This window comes from Nannospalax galili, unplaced genomic scaffold (assembly GCF_000622305.1).
Source record: "Nannospalax galili isolate Female #2095 unplaced genomic scaffold, S.galili_v1.0 scaffold115, whole genome shotgun sequence".
NCBI classification, from domain to species: domain Eukaryota; kingdom Metazoa; phylum Chordata; class Mammalia; order Rodentia; family Spalacidae; genus Nannospalax; species Nannospalax galili.
Window position 1 is genome coordinate 5,003,089 of NW_008340588.1, and position 24,121 is coordinate 5,027,209.

Consider the following 24,121-nt stretch of genomic DNA (forward strand, 5'->3'; position numbering starts at 1 on the left):
TTCTCCCAGGAGCCATCCCCGCCTAGCCCCACTCGGCCGAAAGCCTAGTGAGCTAACCCATCTGTGGCATCCGCGGCCGCCTCCTCCTTGCACCTCCTTGCCGACCCCTCCCTCCCGGGACCTGCATCCCGCTCCGCCAATCAGAGTCCGACTGCCGCTTCCCACGTGACCCCGGGCGGGCTAAGGACCTGCTGCTTCCCAAACGCCAGAGGGATGCGGGCGGCAGAGCGCGAGAGGCGGCTGCTGGGCTGCTGGGCGCAGTGACTGTTCCTCCACCCAGTCTCCCCGCGCTTCTCTCCCTTGCTTGCCGGCTTCCTCCTCTCCTCTGCTCCCAGCCTTCCGTCTCCTCCTGCTCCTCAGTTGACCAGAGCCCTCTCCCTTATGGCAGCGACTCTCCGCGACTCCGGCGCAGCTTCTCAGCGGACGACCCTCTCGCTCCCCAGGCTGAGCAGGGTCCCTGGATGTTGCTGAAACTCTGGAGATCATGCGCGGGTTTGACCCCTGCTTTCCCGCCGGGTGTCCCTGCCGCTGCCACCGCCTCTGCTGCCGCGGTCCGCGGGATGCTCAGTAGCCCGCTGCTTGGCCCCTGCGATCCGGTGTTCTTCAGAAGCCTTTTGCTGCTGCAGAGTTGTGCGAACTAGTCATGGTGCTGTGGGAGTCCCCGCGGCAGTGCAGCAGCTGGACACTTTGCGAGGGCTTTTGCTGGCTGCTGCTGCTGCCGGTGATGCTGCTTATCGTAGCCCGCCCGGTGAAACTCGCTGCTTTCCCTACCTCCTTAAGTGACTGCCAAACGCCCACCGGCTGGAACTGCTCTGGTAAGTCTAGAACCTCGGCCCTCCACCCCTTCAACCCGGAGAAGAATGCGCAGAGCCTGCACCGACCTCGTTCCCGGGTTCCTCTACCCAATCTTTTTCCTTCTACTGCCCTAAAACCCCGACTTCCCACCTCCCTCCCAAGAAACATAGGGAATTGCTCCAGCCAGGGATGCGGGTGCTGGCATGGAACAAAGTGCAGGTGTAAGGAACCTGAGATCTTTGCACTTAAATTGTAGCTATGAGGATTTCGAGAAATATTAAACCGGATAGTCTTCTGGGTTCATGAAAAAGAACACCGATCCTAGGGGAAACAAAATATTTCCCATCGTTAAAGAAAAAATCTAGCTAGGATGAGGGAGTAATAACTTCATAAGAAGACTCGAGAAAGCAATAAATCAAATGGTGGCTGTGGGGGAGCTCTTAATTCCTGCCAAAAGTGCCTCTGGGTGCAGGGGTCTTCTACGTAGGACCCCAGAAACAAAGACTAAAGGAGGCAAGTTTCCAGAGTCTAAATCTCCCTCTCTCTCTCTCTCTCTCTCTCTCTCTCTCTCTCTCTCTCTCTCTCTCTCTCTCTCTCTCTCTCTCTCTCTCTCTCTCTCTCTCTCTCTCTCTCTCTCTCTCTCTCTCTCTCTCTCTCTCTCTCTCTCTCTCTCTCTCTCTCTCTCTCTCTCTCCCTCTCTCTCTCCCCCCTTTCCCTTTCACCCTCCCTGCCTCATACTCCCTTCTCTCCTCCCCTCCCTCCCTTCCTCTCTTTCACTCCCTCCTGCCTTCCACTCCCTTCCCTCCCCTTCTCTTCCTCTCTCCTTGACTGCAAAAGCCATTGATTTTGAAAGATGTTGATTTTGTACATCCCACCCTTTCTCAAGCTCCTGTGTGGAGCAGAAAAGTTGAGAAAGAAGCCTTCATAGATTCCCTCAGGTCCTGGTGGGTATGGCAAGCCTTCCCCCTCCCCCAGCAGACTCCCTTCTGAGAGCACAGTGAACCAGCTTGGCCCATTGGGCTCTGACCCCTACCCTTCAACACTGGCCTCTGTAGGAGACAGTCTTCTTGTCCATTCAGAATGCTCCTCCCTGTCAGAATGCTAGAACTTGACCAACTGCTCTCTGCTGAAGCTTTTAATTGAATAGGGCCCAGGAACTGGAGTTTCTGGTCTCTTCATATCCTGCTTCACATTTTAGTGTGACTGTCTCTAGTATACCTGCAGAATTGTAGTGGGATTCCTTTGGCATTTTAAACTCCATTAATGTGTCTAGGTATTTAGGTCTGGTTTACTCTAGTTTTAGCAAATGTATTTGTAATATTGCAACTTCTGTAAATATAATCTTGACGCAGTTAAACCTGGCTTCAACTGAGGTGGCTTTCATGCATCTGTGAACTGAAGGAAGTGTGTGTGACTTTTGAGAGGAGACAATGACAACTAACTTATTGGTGAAAGTACCTGCATCTGTAAGATATCACTAATGTAAAGTCAAAACAGAAAATGGATATGCATCATTCTAGTTTAATTTAAGATGATTTGAAATTTGCAGTCCTATTAGATTTGGGTCAGTAGATTTACTTTGTTCTGCTTTTGGTAATTTCTAAATTTGGAATTTTGTGAAACTCAACATGTCTCTAACTTATTCTTGGTTCTTGTGCATGTATGCTATTTTTGAAAGAACAAATTGAACTTAGGAACATAACAACCTTAAAAATTGATTATATCTAATGTTGATGTCTTTGTAGCACAACATGACTAGTTTGTTTTATCCCTAAATAGTACTGTTATAAGAAACAACTATGCCTAAATAGTACTGTTATAGGAAACAACTAACTTAAATGTGACATTGGCATTGGCAATGTTGAAATTTATTATTAGCCAGATATCTTAAAAGGATGTGCACAAACTGAAAAGGATGAACTGGATTTCCAGGCAGACCTTCAAGAACTTGGCAACCCCTTCCCACCCCTGTTAACTTGGAGGTGATCAATCTTCATTTGAGCCAGACAGACCATCACAGAAAACACTGTGCCTGTTTATCTTTATTATTGGGGCTTTGTTTCCTCTTTGTCTGGAGATATTCCAAATAATGGGGTCATTTCAGACCTTAAATGAAAGAACAATTAAAGATGGAGAAATTGCAAAATGCTATTCACACAGTATCATCAGCTCTCTTCCAAAATGTTGGGTTTGGTGTCACAAATAAGCCCACTTAATGAGGAAAAAATAAGGAAGCTGAGAAGCAAATAGCAAACTTTCATTCACAGTCAGTATTAACTCAAGCTAAAATAAAATATTATGATCAAAAGATAATGCAGGAGAATTGATTAAAAATTACCGTGAAAACATAAATTAATATTGATCATTAACTAGATTTTGACATTATCAGTAGAGAGAATCCTTATAAACTATCTATGTTTGCTAGAATTACATTTTTGGACACATCTGTTAATGCTACTAGATAGTGTTCTTTAAAAATTCTATAACTTTTTAAAATGACGGGCATGTTCTCTTTAAATTGAAGGTTATGATGACAGAGAAAATGATCTCTTCCTCTGTGATACCAACACCTGTAAATTTGATGGGGAATGTTTAAGAATTGGAGACACCGTGACTTGCGTCTGTCAGTTCAAGGTAAGACACCTTATATTTGCATCTTCTAATGCATTAAATTGACAAAAGGCAGAGAGTTTCCTTTATAGCCCATCACTTGGCAATTTACAACTATGGCTGGTAAAATCAAAAGTACTGGCAAGACAGCTAGCTGATGTCACGAAGACATATGCCTTTTGGAGACCTGTACATGCCACAGTTATAAATGTCACCGAAGGTAGATATTTTCAAGTTGTGCTTTTTAGATGTAGAAGGAAAGTTATGTCTCCCTTCCGGCATAGCAGCCGCCTAGCATGCATTTTACGAGTCAACTGACTGAGAATAATTGTCAAAATAGTCAGTGGGTAAAAAGTGCGAATTTGTACTTTTGTTCTTCTTGACTATGGTTGTCATCTTTTGACCTTATTGTTCTTTGTTTTAATGGGCTTTGGTTTCATTATCCTGTCAATACGATTAAAATTTTAAAATAACTTCTATTAAGGTTACTCCAAAACTACTATACCGACTTGGAAATCTTGGACCTTGCTAATATATATTAACTTTTTCATGAGTACTACATTCAATGACAAGTGAGTCTCCCAGGAATCCAGATGGACACATTGAGCCACAAGTTCATGCATAAACATGAGAAAGATGCACTTTGTCATGTGTCATAAATGTTTTCAACAATTTTACAGAGAAAATGGTTACAAAGTTGGTTAAAACTAGGTTATTAGAATTAATTTCAGATAACTCACCCATGATTGTTACTGCAGTTGTTCATCTTGTGTTTTGGCCATGTGGAAAATGTAAGACTTCTCTTCCTCTCAAAAAAAATCACAAAATCGTGTTTATCCTCAAATCACATAAATGTTGCACTAACATCTTTTATTCACCCCTGAGTGTTATGGAATTATTTTTTAAAAATACACTTTGAAATTTAATACTGGACTACACCAAGAAATACACATCTAAAAAATGTGTGCATAATAAGGAACACTTTCCAATAGCGTAAGAAAAATGAATTCAAGAACAAATAAAAACATCAAACTAAAATTCAGATCTAAATATCTAACGTACAATATTTATAATTTATAAAATTACATTTTTGAATTTGAATTCAACATCTTGGTGAGGCAAATAAGGGAATTCACATTTAACTATGGTTTGAGTTACTTTTAGGTAAACTAAAAGCTCCATGGGTATTATAATTTTTCCTTTTAAAGAAACACAGTAAACAAACTCATAAATTATCCCATTCCATAGTAAATAGGTATTTCTGTGAAAGTGCAATCATTAAGACATTACTATAGTCTTAGAAATATATTTGTGCATATTTAATATACACGTGACATCAAATTCCAAAGTTTCTACTACAATGAGCAATGAGTAATGCTCTGTCAGTGAGCTACATGAAAGATGAGAGATATGTATCATAAGAATTCCCTAGTTTGGGGCTGGAGAGATGGCTCAGCAGTTAAGAACACTGGTTGTTCTTACAAAAGACCTGGGTTCGAATCCCAGCACCTACATGGCAGCTAACAACTGTCCGTAACTCCAGTCCCAAGGGATCCAACAGCCTCTTCTGACCTCTGTGGGCATTGCACGACATGGGTGCACTTACCTACATGCAGGCAATATGAGCATGCACATAAAATAAAAATAACAAATAATTTTTTTTAAAGTTTAAAAAAAAAGCATTCCCCAGATCATAATTTCCTCAAATACTAACCAAAAGGAAAAACTATATTGGAAAAATCACTAATTTAAAATCCATGGGAATTTTTTCATTTTAATTTTGTGATTCCCATAAATTTCTCTTATTTGTGCAACCAAGAGTAGATACACCAAGTAAAATCATATGGAGTATAAAATGATCCAGTAAGAGTATCCATCAAATTGATGTTTGTGTTTCATAGACTTCATCTGGAAGGAATAGAAGCAGTTGATATAATTGTTACTGGACAAATGCTATGAAATTGAAATGTATCTTTTTTCTTATTAAACTAACTGTGCTTCATTTTAGGGCCCACAGGAGATTTTCAAAATTTTTATCACTAACATATTTGTGTTTTCCTTACGTGGTCAACCAAGCTGTATGAACTCGCATAGTTGTAGAGTAGACTGCTGAGAATAAATAAAAGTTTAAATAGGAAACTAAAATGTAAAGTTTATGCTATTATACTGCTATTAATATGTGTTTTGCAACAGTCAGTCTTTCAGGAGAAAAATATACATCTTACTAGTAATACATTTAGATTTTATATGCATCAGGAATATTGAAGGCTTATGTCAAGGTGATTGTTAAATAAAATTGCACAAGTTGTACGAAGTATGGTGACAGGCTGTGTTAAGCCGCAGTTTCTTGAATCAGTCTTTTCCCAGTCTTAAGTTTTGTGTTTTGTTGGGATTTTTTGTTTTGTTTTGTTTGTCAATGTTCTTCCACTCCTAACTGATAAAAAAAAGTCTTAAAAATCTCTTCTATATTGTATCCTAAATTTCTGTGTGTCTTGGATTTTCAGATTTAAGCAAGGATTCTTTTATTCTTAGTCTTTCTGACTGTGAAATGAATTTCAACAGAAGTGGGCCTATTGTGTATAACCTATAATGTCATCAAATTTGGATTATTAATTGAAATGAACATATATTACTCTTCTCTTCCCTTTGATGCTTCAAAAAAACAACTTCTAGCCTTGACATGCACACCTCATTCATTTCTTACAACTGCATTAGATAATCTTGTTTGATTGACATTCTCCCTCTCTCTCTCTCTCTCTCTCTCTCTCTCTCTCTCTCTCTCTCTCTTCTTTCTCTCTGTTTCTTTCTTCTGAAATGCCAGAGGTTGAATTCAGGGCCTTAACATTCTAGCTCAGTGCTCTACTATTGAGCTATACTCTCAGACCTTATCTTCTTTTTAAAAAATGGTAAAATTTAAGGTTTATTAATATGAATAATTTACCATTAAGTCATAATCCTAGGGTAAAAATCACAATAGACCAAATAAATTATGTCAGTATTTATAGTGCTCCAATTTAAATTTTCCCACATTTTTCTACATGTAAATGAAAATACTAGTAAGATAGCAACAGTGTCTCTTTATTATAGACAACAATTTATATTCAAATCAGTACAAATTGAGCATCTGTTATCCAGAAATCCACATTATGAAAAATTTTGAAGTACACCACGATACTTAAAATTTTTGAATTGAAGAATTTCAGAATTTGGGTTTTTGTATAGGGATGCTCAAAGGGCAAAGTCTATTCTTAAATCTCCAAAACTCCAAAATCTCAAATGCTTATGGTCCAAAACACTTTGGATAAGAGATATCCTCTACCACTACCTTCCTACCAGCATATCAAAGGAAATATTAGCCAGTGTTGTAAATCAATTATGAGAATAAAAATTTAGAGATGGTAAACAGATGAATGGATGGAAGAAAAGGTAGAAAGAAGGATAAAGGGTGGGAATGGGGAAGAGCAACACACATAGTTGTTCTTAATACTGATCAAAGAATGGTCTGTGATCACTTTACAAGTTTAAAATGTGATGCAGCCTTATGCTTTCTTGGGAATTATTTATTTCAAATATTAAATATTTTCATTTAATAAATTGTGCTTTTATCTGTAAATGTTCCAGTTACTAGGACTGCTTAAAACATTGCCCAGGACAGGTATGGTGGTAAATGGCCTTTAATCCCAGCACTGAGGAAGCAAAAGCAGACAAATCTCTGTAATATCAAGGTCAGCCTGGTCTTCACAGGGATTTCTAGGCCCTGTCTCAAAGTGAAGAAAACCCAAAATATTCCCCAGAACTTAGAGACTGACAATGAATGTTTATTTTGTTCATGAAACTGCAATTTGGATGAGGTTCTTTGAAAGAGCTTGCCTTTGCTCTGTTTTCCACTGAACTAAGGCACAGGGCAGGTCATTCATAGGCTTGGTGCTGTGCTCTTTGCAGTGCTCTGATTCATGTCTGCCTACCAGCTGTGAACCTTGGTTATTCTCCACATCCATCTCTCTACATGGGCTACTTTGGGCTTAGATAGCACAGTCTTAGGTTTCAAATGAAACAAATGTCGGGGGGTCGGGGGGATAGAAAAAGAGCCAGATAAAACCTGGGTTAATGGAAAGTCACACAGAGCCACCTCCACCAAAGTCAAAGGCCTGTGCTCTCCTCAAACTATAAAAATTATACATGCAAAAGGATACAGTCACAGGGAAATAAAAGCTACTCATGGAATAATCAAACAACTGAAATATATACAGGGCTTTCTTTTTATCATTTTCTTCTCTGAAAGAGAAATATACCACATCTCAAGCTATTCTTCCTGAGTCTTTGACAACTGGGAATATAACAGAATTTACTTAACATCTGTTGAGAACCTTCTACATGCCAGACTCTGTGGAAGGTGCCGGCAGTAGATAGAACTTAAGTCAGATATAGATTCTAGTTGCTGAAATCTCAGCTTTAAAATTCTTATTAACCAAACAAGCAATAAATCACATGAAAACCTTTTGTCATCATTTTTATTCCTTGGCACCAAAATGAATTCCACCTATCCCAGAGGGTCAAGTTGTTGAAAACACTAGCATAGTGGATTGCTGGTATCTTCAACAATGTGGAAATTTTGGACTAAATCATTTTATTGGAACACATGTTTGGAAAATAAACAACATTTTTTAGAAACAGGAAAAATAGAATCACTTTTTCCTCTTAGAAGTTTATGTAGTTTCTTGTGGACCCAGCCCTCTGGATTTGAATTTTCATTTTCTTTGCCTAGCCAACTATGCGGCCTTTAGTAAGTCACTAAACATTTGAGTTTGCCCTTTCCTCAGACCCTGAACGCTATCATTATTACCATTAGCAACTATAGCCAAGAGTTTAGCATATTTTAATTCAGTAGGTAGCCTATTTTCATGGTAAGTTACAGTGTTTTCTTTGTTTTCTAATTCTGAAAACAAAGTGACTCTGCCAGTTACAAGTCATGAATGTCAAATAATTTACATTTTTATAGGTGATATTTGCAAAGAAGTCCATGTTCTTAAAACACAAATTTGTTAGTTCAACACAGACATACACACACACACACACACACACACACACCTATTCACCATTTCAGTTTGAGAAACTGAGCTAAAAACTTATAAATATTTAATCATTGAGTAACATACCCAAGTCCTACATAAAAACAATGAGCGATGAAAGAAAACCTACAACTAGACCTCCACTGTTGAGCTGTGGTGGGTGAGACCACACTTTTCCTTTTATGCAATTCATTTTAATGAGTGCAAGTCGTGATACCAAGGGCCAGAAGCATCTTGGTGATAATCCACAGTTAAGCCCTTCTCAGCTCTATACAAATCTCCCTGTTGGCTTCTGCATGGAACTTGGCAGCTCTGTTTTTAGCACTGTTCACATTTGGCTTGCTGCATCCCTCAGAAGTGACATATGAATACTTTTTCAGTTTATTCGACATTTTAAGATACCTATCAGCATTGTGTACCAGCACTTGACAAAGATAATAAATACTTCCACTTCCCACTCAGTCCATTGACTCTACTCTTGTCTAATCTTCAGAAGTAAATGAGAAGGTTGAAGATGGAAAAGTTAGAGGCGGATAGAAGAAAACGTGGAACTAAATAATCCATACACCAAGTATTGTTGAAGTTAATTATTAAAAGATAACCAGGGGGAAGAATGTCAGACCTAAGAACAAAAAGTTAACAAGTCAGCCTCCACTCTCATTTTAACTTGCATTTGTCTACTGAAATGCCAAGCCAGTCTGCTGTCTACAATGTTGCCAGTTGTATCCCTTTTCTACTCTCTTGTCCAGGCTCTCAGATACCATTATAGGATTAGAGAGTTCCCAAAGGCTCTACATTCTGCTGTCCCAGGTCCTGAACACTACACATTTCTCAAGCCCTTGTGTAACCCACTTGCTTTTTGCCGTCACAAGTATGAAATTAGCACCAGTCTTATTTATCCATTACTCTCCAGTACTTATCATTGGGAAATTCACCTTTTCATTGACATTTTTCTGTTGCCCTTTGTCTTGAGGAATACCAGAGATACTTTTCTTAAGATGTTCTTCAAAACCAGATGCAGTGGCTCACACCTTTAATCCCAGTACTTGATTACAGTAGCCCTATTTCCCCCATTTCCCCTTGTGATAATACCTGCCTTCTATTATCTCCCCCTCTTGAGCTCCTTCTTCCCCTTGACCCCCATATTTCCTTGTATATCTTTCCTTCCTCTCTTCCCAGTTAAATACTCCGATTTTTCCCATTCCACCCTTGGTAAAATATGTTTCCTATTACCCTCCCCCCCGGGGGTCTTTCTTTCCCTTTACTCCCATGGTTCCTTTCCATTTTTTCTGGCTTCTGTGATTCTAACAAGATACATACTCACATACAAGGATTTAGTGCTAAGATCCACAAGTGAGAGAAAACATACGTCACTTGCTTTTCCACTTAGTATAGCAGTTTCTAATTCCATCCATTTACCTGCAAATTTCATGATTTCCTCTTTCCTTACCACTGAGTAGAACTCCATTGTATACCACATTTTAACTATACATTCATCAGATGAGGGACATTTAGATTGCTTCATTTCTTAGTTAATCTTTGCACTTGAGAGGCAGAGGCAGGCAGATCTCTGTGAGAGCAATGCCAGCCTGGTCTATATAGTGAGGTCCAGGAAAACTTGGGCTACAGGACAACCCTGTCTCAAAATCAACCAACCAAACAAAAAAGCAAACAGTCAAATATAAGTAAAACTATGCATACATAGTAAAAGCTCAGTAAAGGCATCCTTTCCATAGGTTGCTCCTAGTAGAATTGAGTTGCTTATTGATCAGATGTTAGCAATGATTTCCAAAAATTATAATCAAATCAATTGCATATATATTTATATATAATATATAACATAAACTACATATAATGCTTATAATGTATTAAATAAATATAAGCTATATATTATATGATATATATACTATATAAACTAAACTAAGCCTAAGAACCATCAGTATAACTGTGGAGTGAAATTATTAAACAGAAGACTTCCAGAATGCCTACATTATTAATTTTAGAAATTAATGAAGAAAGATGAAGATTTCTCAAATATGTGGTAAATCATGCTGTTAGCAATTGTCACCATCATAATAGGAGTACTATAAAATTTGGATTTATGCATTGGGAAAATAGACAATTAGTAGAATATAATATTTAAGTTATTTGGTGATAGATAAAAATCAAGACTAATATTACTTTCATTACAGCAAACATTGATTTATATTACTTAAAAATTTGTCAGGCAAACCAGGCATGGTAGCACACACCCTTTAATCCCAGCAGTATTCAGAAGACAGAGATAAGGGGCTCTCTATGATGATCAAGGCTAGCCTTGTCTACGTAGTGAGTTCCAGGCTACTTGGGCACACTGTCTCAGAAAAAAAAAAAAAAAATGCCAGATGTTGGGAGACTGGGTGACTGGGTAAATGGCTTAGTCAATAAAAGGCTTATTGTGGAAGCATGAGGATCTGAGATTAATTCCCGGTACCTATATAAAAATCCAGGTGCAACAGTATAGGTATGTAATTCCAAAGATGAGGAAGCAAACACAAGAGAAACCTTGAAGCTTGCTACTCCATCAGCTGAATTAATAAGCTCTAGATGCAGTGAGACCCTGACTCAAAAGAGCGTGGAGAAGTGATTGGGTAGGTACTTGAGGTCAACCTCTGGACTCCACACAGGGTCATACACATCACCTGAACCCACAGGCACATTCAGGATCATGTACACATATCCTAAAATAAATAAGTGAATTTGTCAGGATAACAAAGTTATGCAAAGGCAAAAAACAAGAGTTAAATAGTTGCTTGTGAATAAAAAGGGATAGACATGGTAAGAAATTACAGTAAAATAAGACCATAAATTGTTACTCAAGTTTTTTCAATTAAGTTCTCACCTCACCTCAGGTTTCTCTGGCATAAACTCTTGAGTTAAAGTTTTGTGTGATAGAATTTTAAACATATTAGCATACATATTAAAATTTTCCTAGCTACTGCAATAGGTTGCTGGTTTATTTTGTATGTAGTGTAAGTATATAGCATGTCAGAAGTTCAAACATTTTAATTAAAAGTGGAAAACAGAAAAGTGTTTTCACATGTATCTCTATGCATGATTTTCCTTCCTTAGTTTCTGGCATAGGTAAGCCTTTATAAATAATCATCTTGATCATTTCATTTGTTATAATTAAACAATGAAGTGCATCAGTAATAGTAATCATGAGATAATCACATCCCAGTGTAATTAGCAGGTATAGGACACAGCCAACTATCACTAATGCCTTGGAGTGTGATTATATTATGATGACTATACTCAGTAGGTTGCCTAATTTCCATTGTAAAAATGTGTAGTTTTTGTTAACGAGGTTATTTTTAAAAATGAATTTTTCTCTTTCTGAAATATATATGAATAGTTGTGTTTGGAATATCGAACAAATTTGACATGTATTTCAGTAGTTGTGAAAGGTTTGCCTCTATATTTGATAGTCTTGTTTCTAGATTCTGCCTTATCTGAATGTTTCCTAATTTGTAAGGATTACAATTAACAAAAAAGTAAGAAGCAAGGAGTTACCTGAGTTTATTTTCTTTTATAATTTTATTTTAATTTTGGAATTACAGCCAACTGTTTCTGCTCCAAACACAGACAAATGTTAACCTTGCTTTTGAATACCCTGACATTATAGAGTGCTGTGTTTTTATTTCCCCTAGGAAGTCAGATGGGCTATATATTAGAGAAAAATTAAATAATAGCGGTGTGTTTGTTGCTATATCTTTTGTGTGCTAATGGTTCAGTCACTTTCTTAGAATCCTCTAATCAATTTAGATACTTTGTGTTCCTTCTGTCTAAATCAAATGACAAATTGCCTGACTTGACATTGCTTTTGTGTATCTTTCAATGATGCACTTACAAGGCAGAGACTTGTAGGATACAATGAGGATTAATGAAAACTACGGGAAGTGGTTTGTTTTGGAAATGGTTATTTGTGTTTAGGATGTTAGAGGGATGCAGACTTCAGGAATAACTGTAGTCTTTTATCTCTTTGTTTCCCAGTGTAACAGTGACTACGTGCCTGTGTGTGGCTCCAATGGGGAGAGCTACCAGAATGAATGCTACCTGAGGCAAGCAGCCTGCAAACAGCAGAGTGAGATACTTGTAATCTCAGAAGGATCCTGTGCTACAGGTAAGCACACAGCACTCCCTGAGACCTGAATGTATTCTGAGTCCAAAATTTTAGCTTCTGTAAGCTCCAAAAGATAATCAGGCTGAATATCAACTAGGGATTCAACTTATTCTTTGGTACAAAATATGCCTTATTTTTGTCTTTTTACATTTTAAATATTTCTCTAGGAAAGAGGAACGGTATCTTAAGCAACTGATAGATTTAAATACATATGTTGTTTATTGAAGACAGACAGTTGAATAAAATATAATTAAAAATCTTTATTGATTGCCCAGGTACCAAATTTACAGAAATGTGTCTATGCATGAGTAGTTTCTCGTTGGTTGGTTGGTTGCTCCTTTGAGAAATAAAACTATCTGTTAGAGTCCACCTTTGCAGATTTGAGTTCTGAAGTTAAAATCTGGTACTGATGGCTCCACAAAATTCATGTCTAATCATTTAGCAGGTCATATTGAAGAATGTATTGTCAGTGTGCATAATTTATGCTAGCATCTGTCTTTTGGACACAGTTAACTCAGATTCCTCATAGCTTTTTAGTTATACTGTCCCAAGAATGCTATAAAGAAAGTGAGAAGGAAAAGTGACTTTATATGATCCTTAGCTTTTCTGTTTTTCTTTCTTTTTTTCCCTTTGTGCAGTAGTTGATGTAACTCAGCAGCATTTACAGGAAGAGAAACAAAAAACAATAGGGGACATCAGGGAGGGAGCCTGCCTTAACAGAGCAATACTTTAAAGTCGAGCTGAGTACTGTTTGGTTGCAGGTATCATAACCACTTGTATTAAAGAAATATTAGTGCATCGTGATAGCTATCCTTAATAACAAAGACTTTCTGTGAAGTCATAGTTTCTGAGAATTTGAGTGACATAAGCATATTTAGGAAAAATAATGATACAATAAGAGAACTTGAAGAATAGGAAATAACACCAGGGAAAGTCTATTTTATATAAAATCCCTCTGGGATAAAAAGTATTTCTACTTTAGAACATTATGTGAATATATGTGCTTGTTTGTTGGAGTACAGTAGAAAATGAGCAAGGAGAAAAGTCTCACTTTCCTTAAAAGATTAACCTCAGCCTGCTAGTTGTTGATAAATAGTCTTCAAAGGTATCCTGTTGACTACCAAGGTCTGTGAAATGAGCAAAGAACTCGGGAAACCTCTCAGGGACAGACACAAACCTTTTTGATTTTGTGTTGTTTGTTAAGTGGTCTTTTCTCCTAAAGGATTCTTTGCCTCAGGATGTGAATAATCTTTCTAGTAGGTGGTCAGGAGATAAGCCGGAATGGTCTCTGCTTGCTGCTTATTTGGCAGAACAAGCAGGTCATTGATGCTTGGTTCAAAGTGACAGTAGAATGTGCAAGTCAGGGGGTAAAGTTGCCCAGCAGTAGAGGAGGAACAGCAGCCTATCTTGAGGGTAAGGATGGGGGACACAGAAAGAACAATTAACAAACTATGAAAATAAATCACTTAGCTCTACCAAAGGACAAGGAATGAAAGAATAAACAGACTTTAGGACTAATGGAATAATGAGAATGGAACCTTTGGGTCTCAGGAAAGTTATGGGAAAAAAACATAGAGTAGAAAGGAAAAGCTTTGACTATGGTGATCAAGACTTCCTGGCATATGACCTAGTGAGGACTGGCAGGCATGCAGCAGTCGTCATAAGCAGACCAGGAGTTATGGTCATGGCAAATGGCATCTGCAACCAAAAATTACATCCTTCCTCTCACCCTCCAAGTTCTTATCAGCACACACAGGCCACATCCTCCTGATTCATTCAAGACTCTTTACACTAGTTCCCAATGTGCTGATTTTACTATGGAAATAAATACTTAGTCGAATAGAAAATTTAATCACAACTGAAGACACAACTGAAGAAGCTGTCCTTACCTCATTTGCATATTTAGATACTGCAGGATTTAATTAGTCAGCCAGTTTGGCTGGATGCATCTTCCATTGACCAGTAAATCTTAAAGGGTTTTGATCTGACCAGTGATGGAAAGACCAAGTGATTTTGATTAACTAGGTCTGGTGGAAAATAAATTGGGGTTCTGCCTTTTCTTCAAAATGTTCCCCATTTATTTTTAATAGTCTTTGACCCTGAGTGGAGATGGCAAATTGTGTTCTCTAGGAATAAAAGGCCAGAGAACATATAATTTTACATTTGTTTTATATCACTGATCTTACAAGTCTGTTTTTATTCAGAATGTGAATCCCTAATGGATAGTCCCTTTGCCACCTTAACTTCTTGCTTTGTAAGAACTGCATCAGTAAAGCACTCAGATTTGAGTCTAACAGCATCTTTGCTCATTTGTTTCTGCCTCATGGTGCCTTTCCTAGGCCACTTATTTCTGGGTTGCCAAAATGACTCATCCTACAATTGAGAAAGCATTAAAGCTTCCCATAAGTATTTCATAATGATGCTGTTGAATTCAGTGACCATTTTCCCATCTATTCCTCCTTTCTTCCCTAGCTTTTTAATTTGAGTCAAATCAAACACTAATCATGTGGTAGATTGAATCTTTTGAATCTTTTGAAATTTTATAAACACATTTAGGAGACACAAGCCAAAATACTATTACATTTTCCCTTTCATTTTCCCATCACATATATTTATTGGAAAGTCTAAAGATGAATAGGCAAGATGTTTACACAACACTTTAACGATTGTATTCCAGACAGTGTTTACACATTTAGCATAAGTTATTGTTCAGTAAACTTAAAAATAGCCCAATGAGATCAGCATTACTATTCCTATCAAACAGAAAGAATATGCTTAGGAAGATTGCATAATATGTCTTGTGTCATTTGCCGAATAAAGGTTGAAAACTGGAACCCATCAGCTTTTCTACATCTTTCCTTATGTCTCACATGAAAGTTCCAAGGAATGCACATCATTGCTGTCCTTGCCTGACAGAAGCTCCTGATTTTGATAGGAAATGGAAAACAAACTATATATACAGCTAAAATATGGGTAAGACACATTAAGCCCTGTAATAGTGCCACTTGCAGTTTTGTCCCCTAGGAACACAAGTATATTATAATCATAATTCACTTCTATATTTGCCAAGAAGTATATTTATAATTCATTATAAATAGTTTTATCAATTAAGCTTCCTTTCCATGAAAGTATATGTTGTCTGTAAAACATACTCAATCATGGAAACAGCTAATCAATGAACTTACATTCTAGAGTAATACAATTTTAGACCTGTGAGTTTAATTAAATGTGGGTCACCAACAAAAGTGTCAGTTTAACCCCTGCTCCTTCACAGCAGTGTTAATATCATACATGGAGGACACCATTCTCCTACACTTGTCAGTCATATCAATTTTTATGCACCATGCCACTCCACATAATGTTTCTCAGCAAAGTGTCATGGAAGCAGATGAGTAGAAAAAAAATGTTTACTATTAAACTAAAACCCCAGACACAAATTCCAAAAGGAAGCATTTGATATAAGTCTTGAGCTTCGGTGAAACTTCCAATGTAGAGTTACAATGAAAGAGAATACCCATATTGTTATACTTGCTAGTTTTCACCCTAAAACTACATAACCAAATACATTTAGAATGAAAGAAAAATGAGAAGGCAGCAATAAGATAATGTATAAACTTAGAAATAGATGGAAGCTCAATGGTCTTCACTCAGACTAGGAAACTGGCAATTTCTAGAAACTGAGTTCACAGAAATAGTTACCTTTGACTACTTGTAATTACCATATGAGAGAAGGAAGGAAGAAACAGATTAAGAAATTCAGCAAGTGGGGGACTGTATTTTTACTGACAGCATCTCTGTATTTATCCAGTTCTAAGCACAAAGGCAAAGTTAAGCTTACTTTTCTATTAATTTCAAAGCAATGCTGTAGTCGCAGATAGGATCATCAGAAGTGTGATATTGGTAAGCACATCAATGCCATAAAATACTTCCTTTAAACTCTTTTTATCCTACTCATAAGCAATTTGTAAAAGTGAAAGCCTTAATTATGAGTTTATTTGCAACATACAGTGTTTCATTTCGAAAACATGATTATAGAAGCATCTCATTTTCAAGTCCTTTTTGTTAAAGAATTCAAGTCCAGCCTGATCAAAATAGAAATAGGATTTAGGAAATTTCCCAAAGCTGGGAAATTTTTATAAAATTTAAAAATAACAATGATAGCCAGGCATGGTGCACACACCACTCAAGAGGAAAGGGCAAGTGAGAATGAGTCAAGCCTGGTCTACACTGTAAGTCCAGTCTTCCTGGGGCTACAGGAAGACAAAAGACAAAAACAAACAAACAAAAAATGATAACATTGCATAGGTATTATGTTACTACATATTGGATTAAATTGATAAAATTATACATAATCATTTAATATTACTAATTTTCAAAACCAATCATATTTCAGTCTTAAGAAAGTGAACAATCTGAGTATATTGGTGCACAGCTGGAGTCCCAGCACTTAGAAGGGGAAGACAGGAGGGTCAGGAGTTGAAGATCATTCTCATCTACAGACAAGTTCCAAACCAGTCTATGTTACAAATGACCCTATTGTAAAAACAAAATAGAACAAAAGGAAGTAAACTTGATTTGAAAACGTTGTATTCCAATATAATTTTCAAGTTAATATAAACTGTGTATCTTTTTTTATTCCTTCCCAGATGCAGGATCGGGGTCTGGAGATGGAGGTAAGAGTTGCTCCTTTCTATATTTGAGATATATTTCTGTGTATTACTTTTCCATGGATATTACTGTGGATTCTTATTGATACATTTTCCAATACAGAGGTCTAAGGAAAACCTACATTTTGCATTTTAGGAAAGGAGAAGCGAATGTAAAGTCATTCCCCTAATTTAAGTTTCTGTGCGTGCCTTGCACACTGTTTGGTCTCTTCGTGGATCATACCCATCTTATTTCATGTTCGTCCTTCGTGTACATGTGTGCGTGTGCACACGTGTACACATGTGCACATGACTTACCTTTGAAAAAGTTATGCTAAAACTTCCTAATAGAATATTGCAGAACAATTCTATTTCTGTCTTTAGCAAGGCATAAAAACTTCATGTGGAAAATGTTTTTTTAAAATATTATGTTTTTAAAATATATAATGCTCCCCTCAGTCACCAGGGGCTAATATCAACACATAACTGACTTCCTGTATCAATCTTAATTTTAAGCGAAAGAAGTATTAGTTCATAAAAGTACAAAGATAAAAGTTAAAGACAATAAGATATTGTTTATTCTTTCTTGATGAAATGAATATAAAGTTAATTTTCTTAAAATGAGATAGATTTTGATTACTTAATTGTATTTAAGGAAGTACATGAAAGGTTGAAACTTTAAAAGTCCCATCTGATAAACTTACAACTAATCTAATTTTAGATAAACTTTATAGATGATCTAGATGCTTTTAAAATGAAAACCAAAGTCCCACTTTTATATACACCAAGCAAAGCAAAGACAAGACAGTAGCTATGATTACAAGATTAATTGAAAGAGAATGAGTTTTAAGCACAAGCATTCTCTCAATGATTTTTTAAGTTGCGTGAAAATAATTACTATAGTATTCTTAGGTCTTAACTGTAGAATGTTATTTAAAAAAATAAAAATAAAAAGGTCCTGTGTTTTAAAAACATAGGCATTTAATGTTGAACAGTTTAACTGATTTGAGAAACTTGAAAGGCTCCTCAAAATGCCTATGTAATAAAAAGGCTTAACTAATTCAAATAAACTGCTCAGAGAACACAGAGCAGCACATTGTAGCTCAATATTTTTCCATAAAGACTAAAACTAGGCAGGAGTCAAGACTTGACTGCAGACGTGTTTGACCTCACACAGCTATAGATAGTCCTTGTTTTAACTGTTCCCCTTTACGCTTAAAAATGAAGTTGTTCCCTTTTGCCTGGGTGATAGATATGGTGTTCTCAAGAAAGGTTGCCCAGAGAATTTGAAAAGAAGAGCTTGGGCAACACAATAAATCTTAAAGTAAAGGACAGTGCCTTCAGTAAATGCTTCATCATTAAAATAGTAAGAAATCACCAACAGTTTCAAAATTATGTACAGTTTCCAGGTGCTTTATTATAGATGTAGACTAATTTGGCAAATATTGCATTGCTATTGAACTGTTCTACTGTTCAGAAATACATCTTAGTTGCTAGTGTGTTTAAAAAGAAAATAGAAACCATCTACAGAGCACAGAATGTGTTCATCTCCCATTCTGTTAAATTTTCACTTACTTTCCCCCTACACCTTCCTGCCCTGCCCTGCACCTCCACCTCTTTTCCTAAATAGTGACCTCTGCTGTGTGTTTCAGATTTTACTCTCGTTTTCACCCATTGCTATGAGCACACACAAATGGAACTGAAGTCAAGCTCATTCTTCTTGTTTCTTTTTAGATTAGACTGTTTGGCTCATTGCACTGTCCTGTGATCGGAAGAATGCTTTTTGCTTTTTAAGGCAATAATAATTTATATCTCATGAGTATGGCATTCAAGTCATAACCCAGGGGCTACATCATTGGAAGTCACCTTCCTTTCCCTGTTTTATTAACCTTTTGTTTTCTTTCCTTCCTTCCTTCCCTCCCTCCCTCATTGTTTCAGCAAGAAGACACAGGTTAGCAAAGGCAGTTTCCTGGGTCTTTTCTGGCACCCTTTTAGGACTCTTACCTGATGAAAAGAACTGACTCCATTTCCTCTCCGGTGTTCACATGTAAAGAATCCAATTCCCTTCCATGGTGATTTGATCTTAGATGAGTGACACACATACTCATAAGCATCTCCTGTACATTCATGAGGCATAGACCAGGCAGCCTCAGTCTTGCAAGTATGTGGTTGGTGGTAGAGCGTCTCCAAGTGGTGTACAGCAGTAGTACCAATCGTGGCCCACAGATGCCCTCTCTCTGCAAAGGAGCCTTCCCGAGCTAAACGGAGGAGTGCTGGCTTTCAAAAAAAACACTCTAGAATGAACTTCCTTCCATATACTGAATCATCTGATACAATGATTCCACTAACAACTAAAACCAAGAATTTTCATTCTTCCCTTCAGTTACAGGTGATTAATAATGAAATTTTTAAAACTTCTTAGGCTTTTGTTGTTTGTTGATATTGCTGATGTTATTATTATTGTTGAGACAGCACCCCACTCTATAGAGCAGGCTGTTCTGGAACTCACTATGCACCCCAGGCTAGTCTTGACCTCAAAGCAATTCTGCCTTTGCCTTGCCAATATTAGGATTACAGGCATGAGCCATCTCATCTGATAAAATTGCTTCTTAAGAGATATTTACTTTTAAGAAAATGAACATATAATCCTTTGAATTCTGTGAATAATCTTACAACTATAAATGGTCTGAAAAATTTAGAAATGTGCATAAATGCTTTAAATTAGAGACAAATTGGTGTTGTTTTCTTCCGGCTTATATGTTACTGTATTCTAGACTACTAACAGTTTTCAAAAAACATTTTTATTGAGATTTTATGCATTTCACATAATAGATCATAATCATATTTAGACCCTTTTGCTTATCCGTGCCTCCCAAAACCCCCACCAGATTTCATGCATTCTGTCATATATGTTAAGTCCTATCTGGTTAATCATTTGTACCCAGATGTCCCTCAGTGCAAGTTCATTCACTGGAGTCTGGCAAGCCTATCTAGAGTCACTCCCTTAAAGAAAATCTACTTCCCCACACTCAGAAGTATCAATTTTGAATTGTTCCTCAGCTAGTATTGGGGTCTACTGCCCATTTTCTTCATTCTGTACTGAGTTTTTGTCTGATTGAGTGGCGTGGGTCTTGTGCATGCTGTCACCATTGTTGCAAGTTCAGATGAGAAAGTTTCCAATAGCCTGAGACCCTCTGTTTCCTTATGTTCATGCACCAACTCTCGTGCTTGAAATCTTTCCATCCCCTCTTCCAAAATGGTTCTTGAGCTGTGTGTGTGTGTGTGTGGGGGGGGTAATATAGGAATCCTATCTAGGGACAAGCATCTGCAGTTTTTTATTCTCTAAAACTTAGCCAGATGTGGCCTTCTGTGTGCATCACACTTTGTTGTATGAAGAAGCTTCACTGGTAAGAGTTGAGGGATGTATTAGTATTCTCTCTACCCCTTGTTCTGCTATGTTCCATGAGCCTCATGTGTAAAAGTTCCACTGTAGATGTGCCACTTAGGGCTGAAAATCCCTCAGACATATATTCTCTGTGTGTGACCAGCTGTATAACTCTGTAATGGCCTCCATCTGTTGCAAAAAAAAAAAAAAAAAAAAATTCTTTGCCTCTTTGATGATGGTGTACGGTATACTGGTCTGTAAATATAAGGATCCATATTCAGCATACAGTAAGAAATTGTATTTGTCTAGAGATATTCCAGACATAGGGTTTTTTTCTAGGATCTATGATCTTTGCAGTCATGTGTATTTGCTATATTTATAGTGCCTCCCATGAAACCCCTCCCATTGAGAAAGCTTTAAGTCCAATTAGATAGCTGTTGATTGCCTCCTAGATAAAAGCACCACTACTGCACCAAAAAAGAGTTTGCTGTGCCAGTTGTTGTGGTTGGTTATTAGGCTTTAGAGTTGGATTGGGCCATTGATTGATTTTCTCCCTTAATGGTTTGCATACTATCCTCTAGAACTGTGGGAGCTAATCTTCAGAGAGAAGACTTTCAAGTCAATTCCAGCTCTATTGCTCCAAGTCCTGTATCCAAAGTATGTCCTATCTTCAGTAATAGGGTCTTACCTTCAAGTTCTGGGAGCTAAACAACGACTATGGCAATAGCCTATGTTATTTTGGGAGTCTCTTAAACTACCCTGACCAATAACTCAAAGGAAAGTTTCTCCTGTCTGGCACTGTGTTCCTTGCTATATAGTCTTCAGGTGTACACATGTACTTATGTTCAGCTATTGTATGTGTCTTTTTCAGGGCAGGGGTTTGAGTTAACACATTTCCCTCTGGCTTTTTAGTCCGCCTAAGATTTATTTATCTCTCCTCTCTCCCTGTCTAACCTCTCTCCTCCCTCGCCATTCTCTCCTTGATACTACCTGTCTCCTATTATCCCCCCTCTCTTGACTTCCTTCTTCTCTTTTACCCCCATGATTCGTCGTTCCCTCCTCGTTTCCCAGTTGAATACCCTGATTTCACCATTTCCCCCTTGGTACACTCTAATTCCCATTATTTTTCTCTCTGAGGCTCTTTATCTTTATCTCAATGCTTCCTTTCCATTTTCCTGACACCTGCTGTTACATTAGCATATATACTCACATATATACTCACATATAAGGGATTGGTGCTAAGATCCACAAATAAGGGAGAACATGTCACTTGCTTTTTTGAGTCTATATTACTTCACTTAGTTTAACAGCTTCTACTTCCATTCATTTACCTGCACATTTCATAATTTCGTCTTTCCTTACCACTGAGTAGAACTCCATTGTGTAAATGTACCACATTTTCACTTCGTCAGTTTAGGGACATTTAGGTTGTTTCCATATCTTAGCTATTGTAAAAAACAGTGGCAATAAACATGGGGATACAGATATCCCTGCAGTAGGATGACTCCTTTGAGTATATGCCAGGGACTGAGTGGATCATATGATAGATTCATTTTTAGTTTTTTAATAGTTTTCCACACTGCTTTCCATAGTGGTTACATAAGTTTGTGTTCTTGGTCCTATTTCATATTTATGCAATGATACTTTCCTTTATTTTCTTTCCATATAGTTTTCTGTCATTATAGTCATTTCTATCTTCATTCCATTGTATTGCTTCAAGTATTCTCTACAGGACTGGTTTGGTGGACATGAATTAACCTATGTATCATTGAAAATTTTTCCTTTGCCTTAGACTATGATAGATAGTTTTGCTGGGTAAAGTGTTCTGGTTGGCATCCATGGTCATTTACAACTGAGAATACTTTGGTCCTGACTCTTTTGGATTTCATAGTTTGCATGGAAAAGCCACCTGTAATTCTGATGGGTTTTCCTTTATATGTAACTTGTTGTTTTTCTCTATTAACTTTTCTTATCCTCTCTTTGTTCTGTACATTTAATGTTTTTACTATGAGATGCCATGTGGAGTTTCTGTTCTGGTCCTATCTAGTTGGTATTCTTTGTGCTTCTTGTATCTGTCTAGGGATGTTTTCTTCTATAATCCTGTTGAAGATCTGATAAATGCCATTGAACTGAGATTCTTCTCCTTCCTGTATGCCTATGATATGTAGATTTGGTCTTTTCATGGTGTCCCACATTTCCTATGTATTCCATTCCTGTGTCTTTTTAAAGTTTTATAGTTTGTACTTGAAGAGTCTGAGACAGAAGAGCAGGAGTGGGCCTGGGGCCAAGACTAGAAGAAGGACTCAGTGCCCAGAGAGCGTACCACTGCTCAGGCTGGAGGGGAATCAAGGCTTGGTGGGTGGGATCTGATTACCAGAATGGTAGGCAGTTCTGAGGCAGATAGACTAGGAGGCCAAGGGCAAAGTGGGGGTGGGGACAGCCTGTGGAGGGTCTAACAAACTATGCTAGAGGATTAAGCTAGTCTGGGTTAGGAAGCTAGTCCGGAGATCTGCGACAGAAGAGCAGAAGTGGGCCTGGGCCCAAGGCTAGAAGAAAATATTAATAGTTTTAATTTCATTTAAATTCTTTATTGTAACATGTCAAATTGTATCCTACAGTGACAATGATACACACAAGTTCAGATCACACAGCCCTTGGGTTGTATGAACATGTATTTAACTTCCTGCCTCTAGCATTCATAGAATAAGCTGCCTTTGTATGTATATTGAGACCCTATAGCCAGGATTTAATAGGACCAAGAAAATGGGGCTGAAGAGATGGCTAAGTGTTTACGAGCACTGGCTGTTCTTGCAGAAGACCCAGGTTTGAATCCCAGCATCCACATGGCAGCTAGCAACCATCCATAACTCCAGTTCCAGAGGACCCGACACCCTCTTCTGTCCTCCATGTGCATTGCCTGACATGGCTGCTCTTACACGCATGCAGGCATAACATTCATACACATAAAATATAAGTAAATAAATCAAAAAATTTTTTAAAGAGGACCAAGAATCAGTTTCTCTTGAATTAGCCATAAGTGCTTGTACAAGTTGTGATGTTCTAACTTGGATTTATAGAATATGCTATTAATAGTGTTTATAACCATTGTTCCATCTTTGCAAGTAAATTGGAAAGTTAATGGTTATGTTTGTAATTTCTTATTTGACAGAAACTGCATATGATTCCCAAGTGGAATGCATTGATCTGAGTAGTGAAGTATATGTGCCCGTAAAATATTTGCCGTGGTAACGCTCAGAAATGAAATGATCACATCCCCCCCCAGGCTAAATTCATTTGAAAGTACATCAATTTTACCTGTTTTAGATTGGCCTATATTTTTAATGAATGAATATTATATTAGCAATGAAAATTAAACATGATAACTTAAAAATAATTTAAGCTTAACTCATTTATACAGGGCATATCTTTCATTTATTACATTTAAGAAAAAAAT

General features: G+C 37.4%; 1 protein-coding gene across 1 annotated transcript in view; it reads left to right on the plus strand.

The window, feature by feature from the left end:
• Positions 1–207: 207 nt before the first annotated feature.
• Positions 208–24,121, plus strand: part of Tmeff2 (transmembrane protein with EGF like and two follistatin like domains 2) — a 287,134-nt gene continuing 263,220 nt past the window's right edge. The window contains exons 1-4 of the mRNA XM_008835604.3: positions 208–815; positions 3,320–3,429; positions 12,507–12,636; positions 17,283–17,309. Coding sequence (XP_008833826.1) covers positions 644–815; positions 3,320–3,429; positions 12,507–12,636; positions 17,283–17,309 — 439 coding nt within the window. The 5' untranslated portion in view covers positions 208–643. The remainder of the gene's footprint in view (positions 816–3,319; positions 3,430–12,506; positions 12,637–17,282; positions 17,310–24,121) is intronic.